This window comes from Sitophilus oryzae, unplaced genomic scaffold, assembly GCF_002938485.1.
Source record: "Sitophilus oryzae breed Bouriz unplaced genomic scaffold, Soryzae_2.0 scaffold_1494_pilon_pilon, whole genome shotgun sequence".
Lineage (NCBI taxonomy): Eukaryota > Metazoa > Arthropoda > Insecta > Coleoptera > Curculionidae > Sitophilus > Sitophilus oryzae.
In genome coordinates this window covers 3,495,793-3,516,179 of record NW_022146163.1, presented here as the reverse complement: position 1 = coordinate 3,516,179, position 20,387 = coordinate 3,495,793, and the positions used below count along the sequence as shown (strand labels likewise).

Here is a 20,387-nt window from a genome sequence, read left to right as displayed (position 1 = left end):
CTTTATATCTAACATTAACCGTTTTTGAGAAAAGAATGTTTGAAAATTTTTGAACGAAAAAAACTACCTGTCAAAAAAATTTGTATAGCCTAAAAGTCAAATTTAGTGATTACCACAGTCACTGTGACATAAAGAGAAGACATGTGGCTATCTATTTCAAAAATTAAATTGTTCAAATGTCATATAATAATGGCGGTAGCTGTCATGGAATTAAATGATTAAAAAATTATCATAAATCATTTTTTTCAAATGGGAACCCACTTTTTTTATTTCACTAACGAAACGGTTTTTCAATTCGTTACTTTTTAACTATAGATGTTCCTATACCTAAAATAAATCGTTTTTAAGTTATTTAAGATTGAGTTTGAAAACGAATTTTTTTCTTGATTTTACCTAGCTTCCTTTGACATTAAGTGTCAAACGGCCAGACAATTTATTTCCATCTGTCAGGAAACGAATTATTTGAATTTCCTATAGTATAAATACTGCCCACTTAACAATTTAAAAAGTGTATCTCGTATTTTTGCTCTTTAGTGATGATCTAATAGTGGATATTATTAATAATATTCCGTATGATCGAAAAAAAAAACAGCGCAAAATTGGCTCGAAAATGATGCTGTTTTTTGAACAGAGCGTCACAATATGACATGGCCAGATCTATTGTTTTATATCACGTGACGTTTAAAGCCATGGGCTACTGGTTAAAATCAAGAAAAACATACGCTTTAAAACTAAATCTTAAATAACTCAAAAACGATTTATTTTAGGTATAGGAACATGTATAGTTAAAAAGTAAGGAATTGAAAAGCCTTTTCACTAGTGAAATAAAAAAGTGGGTTTCCATTTGAAAAAAATGATTTATGATATTTTTTTAACCGCTCAATTCTATGACAGCTGCGGCCATTATTATATGATATTCGAACAATTTAATTTTTGAAATAGATAGCCACATGTTTTCTCTTTATGGCACAGTGGCTGTGGTAATCAATAAATTTGACGTTTAGACTCTACACATATTTTTGACAGGCAGTTTTTTTCGTTCAAAAATTTTAAATATTTTTTTCTCTCAAAAACGGTTAATGTTAGATATAGAGTGTTTAATATCAAAATTCATAAAATTTTACAGAGAATTTAAGTACATAATAAAAAATGGGGGCACCCATATAAAATAAGAAAGTTGCTGTCAATTTCCTGTGTTTCCGGAAGTGCCGCCATATTGAAAATATTTTTAATTGGTAGATCTCGTTGTGAAACTATGATGTGCAAAAAATCTCCGATCTAGATATTGTGGTTCTCTAGAAACTTTTAATGCACGCTCAACCTGGGACACCCTGTATATGTGCTATGTTTTTTCTTATACATTAAATTATATTTATGATTTACTATGTTTATTGGTTATTTATCTTTTACAAATTAACTCTATAATTTATAGAATACAATTAATTTATTTTATTAATAAAAAATATTTATTTTAATATTTTGTATATTCCTCACTTTCAAACCTTGGTGTTGGATACACTTTATACTAAACTACTGTAATATTACTAGAGAACAAATTTATATCCCATAGTAGTTTTTCATATCACTATTACTAATGTTATGTTACTAATACTTATTAAAAACAACTTAGGATACGAGCTTTTTAGATTTATTTAGCATATGGCATGAAACTCTTCTTCATTTCTCTGTTTGTTTTTCTTTTTGTAAGGGTACTATCCACAAACAGTGCTTTTACATGAGTGTTTTTTATTATTTTTTACAAATACACCGAATGACTTACATTTGCACTTATTTATTTAACTAAATTTCATTACTAATTTTTGGATGTGCGAACATTTGCATGTTTTTAATAATACCTAAAGCAAAATACTAATTTTAATATATTTTTGTCTGTTTAGCATTGAAAACTCCAACCCATGTACCTCTGAAGAAATCCAGTTCGTTACAACAAAGCCAACAAACTTTAGCATCAGAATTTAGTGAGGATAGTCTTAGAAGAGGTTCCGATGAATCTTTCGTAGTTCATAGAGGAAGAGGAATACCAACTTTAAGATCTGTGGTGAACGAGGAACCCTTAATGCCAGCAAGATTGAAGGTATATACCGTCTATTTAATTCAAGCTCACTATAGTCTGTCCCGTGGCAGTGACAGTTATATCTGTCAATTTAATTCAGAGGCAAATTGTATTTTATGTCATTTTTTGGATGTCATCTGTCGAAATCTTTCCTGACTCGTTGAACAGACTTTATACCGGGTGCGTTTCAAAAATGGCTCACCCCTATAACTGTTTTATTTTTTCAGATAAAAAAACGAGATTTGGTTAGTTAGTATATTGCATAAATTAGGACTGATTGACGTATTCAATTATTGTCGGTCACTTCCTATTTCACCGGAAATGACTACAACTTTTGGTTTAAGTAGCACCCTCAGTATTTTTTTTACTTTATTTGATAGAAAATGACACTCTGAATAGAATGCCATCATTTTTCAAATGGAATGAAGGTGACTCTAAATTGTAATATGCGGTTCAGAACGACAATTTGACTCAAAATACTAAGTGTGTAGCACCAAATTATTCGTAAAAAAATGCTTTTTCCAAATATGTTAACGAGCCTTAATCGTTCCATTTGAAAAAATTGAGATATGATTAAAAATACAATGTGAGCATCTCTTAACAGGCCATGACAAGACACGAAAAACATTAAACGTTCAAATCTATTTTTCCAAGGCTCCTTGATTAAAAATTAGTGTTTTTAACACAACCATGGCATTCTAGAATGAAATTTAAAATATGATTTTTTAAGCGAAAATGTCAAAAGTCTGTCATTCTATCCAGAGTGTCATTTTCTATAGAATAAAGTAAAAAAATACCTAGGGTGCCATTTAAAAATCAGAAGTTTTATGTCATTTCTGGTCAAAAAAAAGTGACTAATAACAATAGAATACGCCAATCAATCCTAATTTATATCATATACTAACATAACAAATCTCGTTTTATTATCTGAAAAAATAAAAAAGTTATCGGGGGTGAGCCACTTTTGAGACGCAAATTTGACTTTGCCCTTAATTTTTGCTTTGAAATTTTTGCTTTTCTGTTTTATTAGGTCAGTAAAGAGAAGCAAAATAATGACAGCAAGGCTGACGAGCGAGGCGAAATAGCAGCAGGAAAGCCGAGCAATTGGGACGAGCATAGAAAAACTAGTTTCGCCGGTAGAAGAAGCAGAAGGAACTCCACGACTGACGACTCGCAACTAACTATAGAAAATTTCGGTGGTAGTCAAGATAATTTAAATTTTATTGGAAGGAATCCAGATAAAGAGGTAAGAACCGAATTTCGCGTATATATTTATATCTCCAGTGCAATATACTGGGCCGCTCCATTAATATTTTTCTGTTATTTTGGCATTTACGCCAAAAAATCCATTGATTTTAATAACCCTCGAAGCGTTTCCCTGCCAAAAGGAAAATTTGATTCTTCCTGCAATTTTTGCAAAAGCTTTCTAATTGTGGGGACGACTTTGAATTCGAGATAAAATATTTTTATCAAATTCCTGACCACTTGGAAATTAAAGTCATCTAGCTTTTCAACAGCAATCTCACGTGGTCGTTTCTTTCCAGGGCTGGATAACATTTTATCGGGGTTAGTTTCCAGCCTTTTTTTTATCTTCTGTGTGAATTTTTTTATAACCGATACGCTAACTCCGGTATAAAGAGATATCCGCTCAAGTTTACATTTATGCGGCAACTTAAGCGAACTCTCTGTAGCTTCTTCGTCGCAAACACTATTATGAACACAAGGAAATAAACAAAATGAAATTTCATCCACGTTTATTTATATTTATTTTAACTTAGCAAAATATTTTGGTAAAATGTGTGCTTTTCATTTTAGCTAATATTTAATTTTAATATTTTAATAATTATATTATTATTATTCTACTTACCTTTATAAATTAGCTATTATTTCTCGTCTGGCTATGTAGCGTCTTACCCTTAACAAATTTATTCATTTTAAAACTCAAATATACGATCAAACTTAATACTAATAATTAAAAACTACGAACGAAAAACATTATAACAAGATAACAAATCGATAAAACACAACTTAACTATTAAATATATTATAATATAGGAATAAAGTTTAGGATAACCGGTATAAAATAATGAAAGATAATGAAGTAATAATGATCAAAAGAATGACACCGCCACTGGATATTTCAATAGTAATCAATATTTCTACTCCTTTCAGAAGAGACCGTGAAGTTGGGGATAATGCTAGCCAATAGGAATGGCGTAAAAGCCATGGCAACCGCGTGGTAACAAATTCTGTGACGTACTCTCGCCAATCATGTTCGATGAATAGGCGGCCATGCGCCGATGATATATAGCCGATGATATCCTTGAAAAATCTTTCATAATAAGCAGATTATACAGAATAAAAGACATGTTATTAAATAAAACAGATCGAACAATATGAACTACGTTAAAATTCTTTAGTATTATACGTAAGAATATATGCTGAACACATTATAATATATAATAAAAATATATTAAATTTATAGTTCATGTCTGGAAATTTTGCAATTTTATAGATAAACGTTTTATAAATATCGATTGTTTTCTCGAATTCCTTCTGTAGGTTCAAACAGTAATACTGCCTGTATCAGAGGAATATTTTTTACAATATTTCTGTTACACCCCATGAAACTAATTTAAATACCATTATACCTTGCTGGCAACTCTTACTTTTAGGTCGGTATTTACATGCGTGGAAGTAAATTGAATAGCGATCTTATTAAATCGGAGTGAGAGAAATGCGACGGTGTGATGTTGCGGCGTTGCCGCATTTCTCCGGTACGCCTTTCCCTATCAAGTAAAATAAAATCACTATCGCAAACCGCTTATTTTTAAAAGACTTCTTTCGAAAAGATAACTAGATAAAATCATTAGATATGTTTCTGAGCATCTGAAATGGAATTATAAGGATATCGTTAAGGTGTCATTTTTTTATAACGAGAAAACGTCAGTAATCGCGATAATTTAAAAACTCAACTTTTTAACACATAACACGCGATAACTCAAGAACTACTTCTTTCACAAGATGTTTAAATAAGAAAAATTCGATAGGCTTGTTTTTTTTCCATTCAAAAATTAAAAAAAAAACATCTCTTTAGTTTTAGTGCATAGCAATTTTCAGCAATCATGTAACTTTTTTATTTATAAAACTTTTCACATACTGTCTGCGAAGAAAATATAGAGAAATATTAAGAAAATATTTAAAAAAGACTATAATCAATTGTTTCCAATTGATTTCGAGATATCGATTTTTAAATGAGTTCTAATAGCTTGACCACTGCCGAACACCAACTCAATTTCACTTATTTTTACCAAAGTGCAAGTCTTTCTAACTAACTTAAAAATGTACAAGCATTAAGGAAAATTACGACTCGTTGATAAATAAACAAATAAAGTATGACGAGACGTAATTAAATCGTGAAGCTGAACACACTTTCCTAGAATTTTAAGTACTGATTGGGCCGACCGCGACGAATCTGCTATATCCCCTTCCACGCCTCTTAGCAATGTGCACAGCTTCTCGGTTTATTTCATACGTTTGGCAACGTTTTTATTGCCCTCTCTTTGTTCAGTACATTATAAACGCATTGTACTTTTCTTACATACGGAAATCTCGACCCAAGTCTAACCTTTGCCAGCCCTTAGTATGTTAAAATGTACGACTTTGAGCGACAATATTTCAAGATCTAGGTTCAAAAAAAAATGACGTACAGGAGGGGTACTAGAAAATAGTACTACTGTGTAAATTTCAAGTATATTTCTACATTCCAGAATTTATAATCTATACTAATATATATAAAATCCTTAAGTGACTTACTCACTGATTAATCACGATCCTGCTCAAACCACTCAACGTAAGAAGCTCAATTTTGGCATACAGGTTGATTCTAGGGTGTAGTGGTTCGACAAGAAGGGATGTTTCGAAATTTCAGTTTCAAGGGGGTGAAACCACCCCTCAAATATTACAATATTTTTTATTTAAAAAAAGTTTCTGAAAAAAAAACGCTTAAACACGTATATTTTATTTTGTTTTTTACATATTTTAAGATTTTTTAAAAATGTATACAGGGTGTTTCGAAAAATCTGGTCATTGATTAATCACGATCCTGCTTAAAGCGCTTGACGTAAAAAGCCGATTTTTGGAAAACGGATTGACTTTAGGGTGTAGTGATTTTTCGAACTCGAATTGTAAGGAGGTGAAACCACTCCTCAAATATTAGAATATTTTTTATTTAAAAAGCGGTGAGTTTTTCGGAAAAACTCTTAAACACGTATATTTTATTTTGTTGTTTTACATATTTTAAGATTTTTTTAAAAATTTATACAGGGTGTTTCATAAAATATGACCATTGAGTAATCACGATTCTGCTTAAACTGCTTGACATTTAAAGCTGATTTTTGGCAAACGGATTGACTGTGGGGTGTAGAGGTTCGATAAGGAGGGGTTTCTCGAATCTCAAATTCCAAGAGAGTGAAAACGCCCCTCAAATATTACAATATTTGTAATTTAAAAAACGGTTAGTCGTTCGGGAAAACGCTTGGACACGCATAATTTATTTTGTTTTTTACATATTTTGAAATTTTTTAAAAAATTATACAGGGTGTTCCAAAAAGTTGGATAATTGATTAACCACGATTGTGCTCCAGTTTGTATGTTAATGGAAATTCTTGCTTTGCTTTATCATCACCATTGCAAAAGATTAATTCGACGCGAACGAATTCCAGGGTACATGCTAGTATAACATAATATTGTAATGTATGGAATAACTCTGTAATAACATGTAATTTATTTTCAGATGACTGTACATGTAGGTAGAAAAATATCCGCGCCCAGTTTCCCGACCCCGATCGAGAACAATCCCGTCAGATCTTCCTTGCAGGACGCGCGAGGCTCATTCCAATTAGGTTACGACAATGGCTGTGAAGAGAAACAAGACGACGGCTCGGAGAAGATCCAGAGGATCAAGCGGCAAATGAGCAGCGACGACATCACGCTCAAGAGCCGCTTCGATAAGGAGGCCGTCATCAAGGATTTGGTGGACGGCGATGCGGGCAATAGGATGAGTTTTGCCGATTTGGGCAAGACGAAGATGATCGGTGAGTAATCAGACTAATATGACTACTGGAAGTCCATGTTATTTTTTACTTTCTTTGATTTTGCTTAAATTTTGGTTGATTTGTGAAAAAATAGGTACTTTGTCATTCTCACTTTCTCACCTCTACAAAATAGCGAGGCTGATTTTTTTAATTAATTTTAAATTGGGATTTTAATTAATTTAAAACCTGATTTTTTTAAATTTGATATTATTGTTTAATGCATTTTACAATTAGGTACAGGGTGTCCCACTAAGAATAACTCTCGGCTGTATCTCGGAAAGTATCAGTCGTAGAGCTTGCGGAAGAAAATATTTATAACTGAAAAGGCTATGAGAAATTGCTGGAAATTATTTTCAAGTTTGTAGAACGGCCGCTAGAAGGCGCAACTGCTATAAAAAATAATAAAATTGAGTTTTTACACAGTTTTGCCCAGATAACTAGTACTATAAATAATAGCTTCATAATCTTCAGAAAATTTTGGATATTTTTTTTTTGAACCATTTTCCCCTATCTGCCAAAATGAAGTGGTGGGGGAAGGTTCGATCTGTTTTTATTTAAATATTAATAACTTCGGACTGGGATAAACGGAATCCAACAAGCGAGAGCTCGTTTAAAAGAACGTTTCTTACTCTATATTATACCGTATAAATGATAATAATAAGCTTTTGAATGTAGACGCCAGGGGGCGCGTTTTTTTTTTAAACAAATGCGATAGTATATGTAATTTTAGCTGATGGTAAAGCGTAATAAAAGCTTAAAAAATCAGCGAAAACCGCATCTTGATATCCTCTTTCAAACCAAAGATATTAACAAAATTACAATAAATACGAAAAAATAAGCCCTTAAAATTATTTTATTTTTATAACACGGTTACAATAGCCCTCTTGATTATGACCATTCTAATAAAAAATAAGATAGAAACGATTAGTTTATTCTAAAATCGACAATATACCAGAATACCATAATACTAGGTGTATTAATATCTATAATAATAATTAAGATATCAATGACAGTGAACAAGAAACGACGCCTCAGTGCATTAATGGTAGGCTTTGGAAATAGTTGCTTTTAAGTGTATAGTTTAAACATCAAAATATTATTATATCAACATTTTGATAGTCTCAGCAGCGTTTTTTATGTTTTGGTTGCTTTTCTAAAAATACCTTTCTTCAAAAGAGAAAAAAACGCTGTTAAGACTATCAAAATGTTGATCTAATATCACTTTGACTTTAAACTATTACTTCAAAAGCAACTTTTTTCCAAAGCCTACCATGACTTCACTGAGGCGTCGTTTCTTATTCATTGTCATTGATATCTTAATTATTAAATATTAATACACCTAGTACCTATTATGGTATTCTGGTATATTGTCGATTTTAGAATAAACTAATCGTTTCTATCTTATTTTTTTTTAGAATGGTTATAATCAAGTGGGCTACTGTAACCGTATTATAAAAATAAGGTAATTTTAAGGGCTTATTTTTTCGTATTTATTATAATTTTGTTAATATCTTTGGTTTGAAAGAGGATATCAAGATGCGGTTTTCGCTGACTTTTTAAGCTTTTATTACTTTTTCCCATCAGCTAAAATTACATATACTATCGCATTTAATTTAAAAAAAAACGCGCAATGTTTGTTAAATTGTAAGTCCGCGCTCCCTGGCGTCTACATTCAAAAGCTTATTATTATCGATTATACAGTATAATATAGAAAAAGAAACGCTATTTTAAACGAGCTCTCGCTTGTTGGATTCCGTTTATCCAGTCCGAAGTTATTAATATCTAAATAAAAACAGATCGAACCTTCCCCCACCACTTTATTTTGGCAGATAGGGGAAAATGGTTCTAACAAAAAATATTCAAAATTTTCTCAAGATTATGAAGCTATTATTTATAGTACTAGTTATCTGGACAAAACTGTGTAAAAACTCAATTTTATTATTTTTATAGCAGTTGCGCCCTCTAGCGGCCGTTCTACAAACTTGCAAATAATTTCCAGCAATTTCTCATAGCCTCTTTAGTTATAAATGTTTTTTTTCGCAAGCTCTACGAATAATACTTTCCGAGATACAGCCGAGAGCTATTCTTAGTGGGACACCCTGTACATAATATATTGCGATATAAAAATCATAAATCCTTTTTTGGAAATAACTATCTAATAACATGTTGTACTTTCTAGGTGAAAATAAAGGGATACATTTAGTTTATATGAACGATAGAGAAGAGTACCCTCCGAAGTCGAGTTTTCTAAACAAATTAGGCAATACGAACGGCAACGCCCCCGCCGCCGAAAAGAAAACCTCCTTCGCAACACTGCCAAACACAACCACTTGGCAACAACAAGTCAATAATATTCAGACTCAGGAAAGTCCGAGCAACGGTGCTGAGAACGGTGGCCCTAGTAACGTCATGGCTTCTCAGTTGAATGATATTAGGTAAGATTCAATATGAATTGGTTATCTGTTATATTAGAATTATATTTAGATATTTTATCATGGATCCCATTTAAATTCCTTCGAAGTAAAGAAAGATTTTGACAGAGGACGTCCTAAAAATGACAGAAAATACAATTTAGGGTCTATTCCGTTGCTTACCTTGGTTATGGTTTTATCCTCTAGTTCTAGCTAGGTATATTCTTTGGGTTTTATGTTCCGTTTCTATCGGTTTCCTGAAAGTTTTCTTGTTCTGAAAAATTCGGTTATAACTGTCACCAAACTAACCAGCGCGAGAAGGCTGGTTTTTCTGGTTTTGTTTGTCAATCAAAGTCATTTATGTGACAGAAATTAATAAATATTGGAAGTTCCAGTGAAAATCTCATTTAATTTCTAAAATTTGTAATAATATTTTGTATTTACATCCAAAAGCAATGGAGGTAGGCAGTAAAGGTAAATAAATTTCATTTGCTAAATAGAATTACTTTTTAGGACCATTTAAACTTATCATGCAGCCATTGTTCCTTAAAGTCAGGAACATTTAAAAAAAAACATGAAAAACAAGACAACAAGTAATCGTGAATGTTTTGTAAGCTATAAAAATATAAATATTGATTAGATTTGTTTATTTATTATTGATCTGTTTTAATATTGGACGTGCAAGTCTTCACTTGAGCTGTCTACCGAGTTTAATAGTTTATTAATAAAGTACTTTTCAATATTAAACTCCATTGAAAAGAAGCAAACCTAAAAGCCGAGAATAGGTACATTAAAAATTTAGAAAACGTCAACATTTGACGTTTTCAGTATTTTACCAAACCGTTCCGTATCAAACCAATGTTTTTCAGGAACCGCTCTTTACCGTAGTTTACCGGTCTGGTTCGCCTGGTTTTGCAACGGAATACAGCCTTAACTATGAATATAAATGACAGACAACTGTCACTGTCATGTATCCTCTCGTTGTACAGGCTATAATTAAAATGTGTTCAACATGAGCTAAATTACAACCAACATCATAAACAAAATTAATTCCTCAGAAAATTATAGCTAAAGATAATTACAAATATTGTATTGTAACGCAGGTTAAAATTAGAAGAAAAACGTCGCCATATTGAAAGTGAGAAAAGAAGAATGGAAGTAGCAATGAATAAGCAAAGACAAAAAGTAGGAAAAGCTGCTTTTCTTCAAGCAGTAGTTAAAGTAAGTCACTTATATATTTTTTCGGGAATCTAAGTATACCCAGGTTGCACTGAAGCTTGTCAAATGTGTAAAAGTACATTCTATTTCTATGTTAATCATATTAATCTTTCTTTAACTCAATGACGTATAAATTTACTTCCTAGCTGGCTGAATCGGTAAGATGTCGCCAAATGAAATTTCAATACTTTTTTCGATTTAATATAGATTCATTTCATGGTTTTATAAGGCACATAAATTCTATTTTCTTATATACCAGAATCATACCATAGACAGTCATCACCATAGACATAGAAATAGTTGCTTGTTTTGAGGGTAGATTTTATGAATACATTAGTGTCTTGGTAATGTATTTTTTTTATTTTGTAAAATATTTTTAGTATTTTTTTATCTTGATATCTTTTGCATGGTTTTCTATTATGTTAGCTGTGGTTTTTCGGTCTTTCCACAACATCCAAACACATAAAAAAATGTTTAAAATCTGCTGCTATATTAGCTAGATCTCTCTGTAATTCCTTCAGACTATGTCAATTAATAATAAAAATGCACATGCCCCACTAATTTTGTATCATAGTATTATTAAGTTATTAATTTATCCTCAACATTGGCTAATTTGAAATAATTTAATTTTTCAATTTTTCTGGAACTTCTATAATTATTTATTAACTTAAGCTTGTAATGTAGATCACTTATAGTTATGTTAAAGGTTTAAATTGCTGTTGTGTTAGATATACTTTTTGGAAATAATTATATTATATCTATTACAAGTAGATATTGAGTTTTTAGCGTACACCAACTATAACACACGCATTTTACAAGATTTGCACCGTTTTTTTTTAAATAACTAATAATGATTTATACACGGTCTTTTAGCATTACCCACACTATTGATCTTTAGAATTATTTTGATTATACAAAGGTAGATTTAATACAATAAAATACACTTTGTTACTCTAGAAGTTCAAGATGTCTAAAATAATTAAATATAATCGTACTTCTTACTTCTTAAACTGTATAAGAAAGGCTAATTTTCAAAACATCAGCAACACGCTATATTATTTAAACGCAGTTAATTTGTGTTTACATAGGACTACAAATGTATAGTAATGTGCAGTAATTTACGAAATGACGTCACCAATTTCGGAAAAGAAAACTATTCATAAGTGCAATAGAACGTTTCATAAGTGCAATAAAGAAAGTTTGAATTAGACACTTTAGATATCCCCAATTTATGTACTTAGTATAAAAGGAAATTAAGTAAATTCTACACTCTACTCTACCTAGTGCCACTGTAAAATGTACTTAACTCCATTTTATACCAAATAAATTGGTACCTAAAGTATCTAAATCTGCATTTAGAAAAAAGTTACTTGTATCCCTTTTATTCTAAGCGCCTCAATTCTCTATAAAATGTTATGAATTTTGATATCAAACACTCTACCTAACATTAACCGTTTTTGAGAAAAAAAATATTTAAAAATTTTGGAGGAAAAAAACTGCCTGTCAAAAAATTTTCTATAGCCTAGACGTCAAATTTAATGATTACAATTGTACTGTAACATAAAGAGAAGACATGTGGCTATCTATTTCAAAAATTAAATCGTTTGAATGTAATATAATATTGGCCGTAGCTGTTATAGGATCGAGAGATTAAAAAATTATCATAAATCATTTTTTTTTTCAAATAGAAACCCACTTTTTTATTTCACTAGTGAAAATATTTTTCAGTTCGTTACTTTTTGATTATACATGTTCATATACTTAAAATAAATCGTTTTCAAGTTATTTAAGATTTAGTTTTAGAGCGTATATTTTTCTGGTTTTTAACCAGTAGCCTATGACTTCAAGCGATGTAAAACTATATCTGGCCCTTAGTCTGGCCATGTCATATTTACCATTAGATATCGCTAAAATACTGTTGCGGACCCGTGTGGACTCGATCTAACCCAACTATATGTCCCGCCCCCAGGCGACCTTAACATCGCATTAAAGAATAGACACCGTAATGATTCATTCGAACGTTCGAGAAGAATTGAGTTTCACTGGAATGGAGTAATATATATGAGAACATTCGAAACCTTCTCTATGCACCTAACGATCTATGGATTATTCGAGAAATCTTTAGCTGTGGGTATAAAATCCGGCGGCTGGGGCCTGAAGAATACAGAAATAAATAGACTAGTACAGTAGTTGTCGCGCTAAATTCAAAATAAATTCTTTCTAGATAAATAGTTATAAATAGTTTGTATATAGTTCTTTAAGTCTTTTAATCGTTATTGTTTTTGTTAATTAGTGTTAAATAAATTGTGACTTTCTATCCACACGGAACCGACGAAAAACGTAACAATACGATATATATTTTTATAAATACACTTTATAAAGTTTTAGCAGCAGTATTTATAATATACGAAATTCAGATAATTAGTTTTTTGACTGAAGGAAATAAACTGTCTGACGGTTTGACACTTAACGTCAAAGGAAGCTAGATAAAATCAAGAAAAAAATTTACGCTTTAAAACTAAATCTTAGAAAACTTGAAAATGATTCATTTTAGGTATAGCAACATGTATAATCGAAAAATAAAGAATTGAAAAATCTTTTCACTGGTGAAATAAAAAAAGTGTATTTCCATTTGAAAAAATCGATTTTAATCTCCCAATTCCATGACAGTTACCGCAGTTACCAATATTATATAACATTCAAACAATTTAATTTTTGAAATAGATAGCCACATATCTTCTCTTTATGTCACAGTGGCTGTGGTAATCACTAAATTTGACGTTTAGGCTATAAAAATCTTTTTGACAGGCAGTTTTTTTCTTCCAAAATTTTAAATATTTTTTTTTCTCAAAAACGGTTAATGTTAGGTAGAGAGTGATTGATATCAAAATTCATAAAATTTTATAGAGAATTTAATATAATAAAAAATAGTATGTAATGAGTACTCATTTAAAATAAGAAAGTTGCTGTCCACTTCCGGTATTCCCGGAAGTGCCGCCATGTTGAAAATATTTTTAATTGATAGGTCTCATTGTTAAACAATGATGTGCAAAAAATCTCCGATCTAGATCTAGTTCTCTAGAAACTTCTAATGCATGCTCAGCTTGGGAGACTGTATATACTTAATAATTCTAAAGATACTTTTGTGGATATTGTTCTCGAAACGACCGACGGTAACTAGTTGATTTTCCGCCAAAGCCACACACATATTCCACCGATCGTTACTGTCAAGGCGAATGTTGTTTGATCTAATAGAGGTGTCGGGCTGTCTGAAACACTGTGTACTAACTTTCAGGGAAGAGGTAATTTTGTAAAATCGCCTCCGAACGATGCTGCCGAGTCGGCCACGGACTCGGCAGAGGGGGGCTCTAGCGAAAAAACACCAAGCCCCTGTCCCCCCGAACCCGTTCCCACACCAAAACCACAGAGGCCGTTTACCTTGCAGGTATTATTTGTTCGTTTGTTTAGTTTTGCTTGCATCGAATTGCGTGCCCGATTTTCTGTTCGAACGCATAGATTCAATTCAGTTTGGAACTCGTAATTGTAAATGTGTAACGATTTACGTAAATTTGATACAAATGTCATTAAATCAAAGAAGCTACTCAATAATTATCAGAGCAATAAACGAATTTTCTCGGCATACTTGGCATCTTGATATCTTCTTTCAAACCAAAGATATTAGCAAAATTATAATAAATACGAAGAAATAAGCCCTTAATTACCTTATTTTTACAACACGGTTACAGTAGCTCTCTTGGTTATGAACATTCTGACAAAAAATAAAATAGAAATGATTAGTTTATTCAAAAATCGACAATATACCAAAATACCATAAATCAGAATCTTAATATCTAATAATTAGATATCAATGACAGTTAATAAGAAACGACGCCTCAGTGAAGTCATGGAAGGTTTTGGAAAAAAGTTACTTTTGACGTAATAGTATAAACGTTAAAGTGTTATTAGATCAACATTTTGATCGTCTTAGCAGCGTTTTTTTCTACTGAAGAAAGGCATTTTTAGAAAAGCAATCAAAAGATAAAAAAACGCTGCTGAGACTGTCAAAATGTTGATATAATAATATTTTGATGTTTAAACTATTCCTCTAAAAGCAACTTTTTTCCAAAGCCTACCATGAATTCATTGAGGTGTCGTTTCTTATCCACCGTCATTGATATCTTAATTATTAGATGTTAATACATCACCTAGTAGTTCTATTTTTTGAATGAAATAATATTTTTATCTTATTTTTTTATTAAAATGGTAATAATCGAGAAGGCTAGTGATATCGTGTTAGAAAAATAAGGTAATTAAGGGCTTATATTTTCTTATTTATTATAATTTTGCTAATAACTTTGGTTTGAAAAAAGATGTCAAGATGCGGTGCTCGCTGACTTGTTAAGCTTTTATTACCTTACTCTTTAACCTTCCCCCACCACTTTATTTAAGCAGATAGGGGAAAATAGTTCTAACAAAAAAGATCCAAAATTTACTGAAGATTATGAACCTATTATTTATATTACATCGTATCTAGGCAAAATTTCTTAAAAGTTCCATTTTGTTATTTTCCATAGAAGTTACGGTCTCTAGCGGCCGTCCTACAAACTTGAAAATAATTTCCAGCAATTTCTCATGGTCTCTTTAGTTACAAATATTTTTTTTCCGCAAGCTCTACGACTAATTTTTTCCGAGATACAGCCGAGAGCTATTCTTAGTGGGACACCCTGTATATGTAGTATGTAATGTTTATCCTAAATCTGTTTCCACGAAGAGTGGATACTCGTGAAGATAGCAACGTTTTTGTCATTTAAATGTCAAATGACACCCGACATTCTGAATTACAAATATTAAGGTACACAAAAATATTAGTTTTAAACTGATACCAATTTTGCTACGGTGTTTCTAGAGTTCTAAAAGGCATTAACATAAAAAATAGTAATTGTAGACACAAAAATGACCAAAAATTTTTCGATTTCTAATTTGACTTAATTGAATCTATGCTAGTAAGAACACTCCAGAGTCGTATTATGACTTATTGACTATTGTGTTCCAAATTTAAACTGTTATCTATTTGTGTATGTCCGATTTGTTTGGTAGCTTTGATCTGATATGCAATAATTAATATATTATTTGGATTTTTATGTACTATTTGTTTAATAAAATTTATGATGTCGCTAGGCCTCTTAGAATAATCGTAGACCATGTTACAACAGCTTCCGATATGTTTAGAAAAGTCACAATATTCTATTTCTTGCATTATATTTATTAGGAAATTACGGACGATGCCACGACAGTGGAGAAAAAGTGGTTAGACGATACTCAACCGTTTGTAGAAACTCGTAGAACTCCAGATTTAGAAAATATGGATTTAGAACAATATCAACAGTCGATGGCTCAGTAAGTAATAACTAATTATCATTTAAGCTCATAATTTTATGGTAAACTGTAAGTTAAATTTTCATTTCTTTTGTGTTTTACTTTAGTTATCGAGTATTAGTCTTTTATGGTTTCTTTCTTAGCTATGATTGTGTAAAAAAATACTTAGTATATATGTAGTTGTTAAAAAAACTGTCATTATCATGAATAATTTAATTACTAATATTTAGCAACTAAAGGAGAAAAATGTTTTAAAATTAATTTGAAGTGTTCGTTATTTCAGAATGAATTCTAGTCTTTCTGATATTCAATCAGATATTCAAAGGTTAGCCGCTCAGCAAACCCAAATGCAAACACAACACCAACAAAAAATTATCGCCGAACAACAGAAACAGATATTGCAGCTTCAGCAACAGCAGCAACAGCTGCATACGATGCAGAGGCAACCGTCACATCCACCGCAACAACAAGATTACTATCATCCTATCAAGTATATGCAGCAAAGTAAGTGATAAATTGTTCAAAAAATGTTTAACTTTCAACGGATATATTATCTGACAAACGGATTTGAAGCAGTAATACAGCAATAACTTCAACAACATCAAGTTGTCAAGTTTAGCAATACAAAACAAAAATACTTCGACATACCTATAAATTTAATGTATTTTTAGTACATTCTATACAGTGCTATATCAAATCTTATTTCTTCAAAAAAGAGTTGAAGACAATCTACAAAATAAAATAGTTATTTTTTTAACACCGCTGCGTTGATCCAGCGTAAACCAATTTGTCAGCTCTAATTTAGTAATAAAACAAATTTTCGTAACGGACAAAAAAAGAGTACTCTGTTTCATATTACTTATTATAATATATTCAGCGAGAGAAGGATGATTTTGACAGAATATATCAAAAACTGAAAAAAAAAACATTACTTTTTATTTAAAACGGTGGACAACTGTCACTGTCATATGTTCAGTTCATAGTTGGGCAGACCCTAACTACTAAGTTTTTGATGAATTCCAACATTGTAATTAATTTATTTATTTTTCAGCATTCGGTCAACCATTACAAACATCCTTAAGCGCGCCTCACGTGCCTCAATCGCTGTACTCGCAACCAAAGCAAGTCGACCCATCGCAATTCTTCCTGCATGATAGTTCACCAGCACCGCCCCCTACCACTCAGAGGCGTACGTGGGGTCAAGTCCAACAACCGCCGACAGCTCACATGCCACCAGCGCCTGATCTCTATCAGCCTCAACAACCGGAATTGAGGACCTGGGGAAAACCACAACCTATACAGTCTGAAAGTACGCCGGGTGGATTTGTTTTACACCATACCATGGATAGGTAATGATTGGCATAAATCTGTATTATGTCTTGCGAAATAATACCCTGCTGGTCATCCAAACTTTGTGGTCTGGATTTTAATGCGTGTGACAGAGAATAATATAAATGACTGGTTGACAGACAGAGAGACAAAATCAAAAGCGACATCGAGTATTGCCGCTTTTTTACGTTTGTAGGAAAAAAAAACTTTTATATATACTACTGAAATGAAGATAATATATCTAAGCTAAATGTAATCTATTACAGCTGTAGTAAAATGAGTAACTAAATAGTAAAAAATAAAGTTCCAACCATAGATGCAAGATTTTTCATAAATGCATACTTGTTTGCAAATGCGTGCGGTTTGAAATTTTGATGCAAATCTGGCAATACCGCATAGAAGAAATGTATCGACCCAATTTGTATCTCTGTTTTCTCATTTGATTTTTCATTGAGCTGTCTACATCACTGTCTTACACGTTAAAATCCAGACCGCACAGTTCCAAATCGGTATATGATGTTTTAATTTCAAAGTAGTTTATTTTATTTTACAAAGAAATAAGTTAGTACAATTGGAAATTAATATATGAGTATTTAAAATCTGAGTGACAAGTGATTACTTACTTATAAGCTTCAAGAAACTTCCCGCATTTATTATTATATTATTTATCAATATAACTTAAACAAATTTATAATATTCCACAGGAATAAATAAAACAAACTATTTTATTAATAATAACACTTACCGAATTTTATACCTTAAAGGTTGGTTAATTAACTTTAATCTTAATTTTTTTAAACCATTACCTTTTAACATTATTTTTCTGCAGTACTAAAATCCATTATTTACCTATCGTGTGATGTCGTTATTTTACAGCTACTCCAGTTTTTAGTATATGTTTAGTACGATCCTTGTATCATATACGAGATGCACTTATCTATGAGGAGATGGTATACAATCTTTATTGATGGTAACTTTATTGGTGTATAAGACTCTGCCTGGGCACCGAGTATTAACTATAAACTGTGCTCTGCGTCTACAATTAATTTTACCTCGATTTTTCCTCCACTTGACTTCAAAAGACACAAAACATATGTAATAATACAATTCAAAATGCATCATCTTCCAAAACGCAGAGTATTTGACGTATGTTGACACAAAATTATAACCTATAATTTGGCAAGACTTTGACAAGCCTCAAAAATCTAAAGGCGAGTTTATATGCATCGTCGTCCGTTTGTCGTTCTGTCAAACCAATAAAATTTAAATATGATCTGTAATTTTTTGAAATAAACCAATAAAACTGGTTAAAAACAACAAGAGATGACGCATGACGGATTTATATTTAAACCCGTCCTTAAAAAATATAAACTTTTTTTAGTAAAATAAATAGATTGGTATGAACGTCATCTGCTTTTTTTCTGTCATCGTCTGTCGAAATCTTACTTGAGAAAAAAAAACAGAGTATAAAATGTTAATAACCTTTTTTTTAATTCTCAAATGGACAACAATATGCGTGGACTTATTTATTGTTCTAATTTATTTAAATATTTTAATAGCATTTATAATTAAAAATGTTGAAACTTTAATATTTAATACTGATAATTATCTGAATTTTTAAGGTTCCAAGATCGCCAGGACCGCTACCACGAATCTCCTGTACGACATACAGACAATAGGTATCAAAACGGCGATCATGATCGCACTCTGAATCATTCAAATAGCTTTACACTCAGTCAGAGGCATCACGACCAGGTTAGTCCCATTGACATGACCAATAACGGTCCTTACTTAACTATTGATCATCATACTGACAGGAAATTATTGTTTCAGAGTCAATACAATACTTCACATAGCACACCGTCCGCATCTCCCCAGCACCGTAACGTGCACCGCCAAATCTCTCAGTTGCTCGACGACGCGTCGACGTCGAAACGTCAAACGTCACCTGTCAACCTGCAACAAATTGACGCGGCGCCCGCTAGAGAGCGCAAGATTAGCGTCACTCATGCACCGGTCGCTGCGCCCCCCGTAGACGATATGGAACCGCAAAATATCTCGTTCATTGGCAATAATGAAGACGCAGCTCTCAGTGAAAGTAAGTCCGCATCCTTGATAGTTCTGTTTGACGTTTCAATTGAAACATTTGAAATTTTGTGGATTTGTTTGTTTTTATTGACCATATTTTATATTATTTATTCTACAGTCGGTTTTGTTTAGAGGTAGTAAATCTAGAAGATAATTCTGTCACAACTTTAATTACTTATTGCGATTATTTTATTTATTGCCTTATTAACTATTGCGATTTACCGGAAAAAAGACCGTAAAATAGTTGTACAGGGTGTCCCACTAAAAATAGCTCTCGGCTGTATCTCGGAAAGTATTAGCCGTAGGGCCTGCGGAAAAAAACATTTATAACTAAAGAGGCTATGAGAAATTGCTGGAAATTATTTTCAAGTTTGTAAACGGCCGCTAGAGGGTGCAACTGCTATAAACCATAAGAAAAAGACATTTTTACACAATTTTGCCTAGATAACGGGTACTATAAATGATAGATTCATAATCTTCAATAAATTGTGAATATTTTTTGTTGGAACCATTTTTTCTTATCTGCTAAAATAAAGTGGTGGGGGAATGTTTTTATTTATCTGTTTTTATTTAAATATTAATAACTCCGGACTGGATGAACGGAATCCAGCAAGCGGCGGCTCGTTTAAAAGAGCGTGTCATACTCTATATTATACCGTATAAACAATAATAATAAGCTTTTGAATGTAGACGCTAGTAGGCGGTGTCTTACAATTTAACAAACATTGCGCGTTTTTTCAAAAAAAATAAATGCGATAGTATATGTAATTTTAGCTGATAGTAAAGAGTAATAAA

General features: G+C 31.7%; 1 protein-coding gene across 9 annotated transcripts in view; it reads left to right on the top strand.

Moving 5' to 3' along the window:
- Window positions 1-20,387, top strand: part of LOC115877511 (patronin) — a 210,518-nt gene that overhangs the window by 133,694 nt on the left and 56,437 nt on the right. For 8 of the 9 annotated variants that reach the window (XM_030893722.1, XM_030893719.1, XM_030893720.1 and 5 more), the window contains 11 exons: window positions 1,899-2,095; window positions 3,105-3,320; window positions 6,870-7,170; window positions 9,350-9,605; window positions 10,685-10,802; window positions 14,095-14,244; window positions 16,069-16,196; window positions 16,459-16,679; window positions 17,227-17,524; window positions 19,127-19,259; window positions 19,338-19,602. In XM_030893722.1, coding sequence (XP_030749582.1) covers window positions 1,899-2,095; window positions 3,105-3,320; window positions 6,870-7,170; window positions 9,350-9,605; window positions 10,685-10,802; window positions 14,095-14,244; window positions 16,069-16,196; window positions 16,459-16,679; window positions 17,227-17,524; window positions 19,127-19,259; window positions 19,338-19,602 — 2,283 coding nt within the window. The remainder of the gene's footprint in view (window positions 1-1,898; window positions 2,096-3,104; window positions 3,321-6,869; window positions 7,171-9,349; window positions 9,606-10,684; window positions 10,803-14,094; window positions 14,245-16,068; window positions 16,197-16,458; window positions 16,680-17,226; window positions 17,525-19,126; window positions 19,260-19,337; window positions 19,603-20,387) is intronic. The other variant, XM_030893721.1, reaches the window with a different exon arrangement.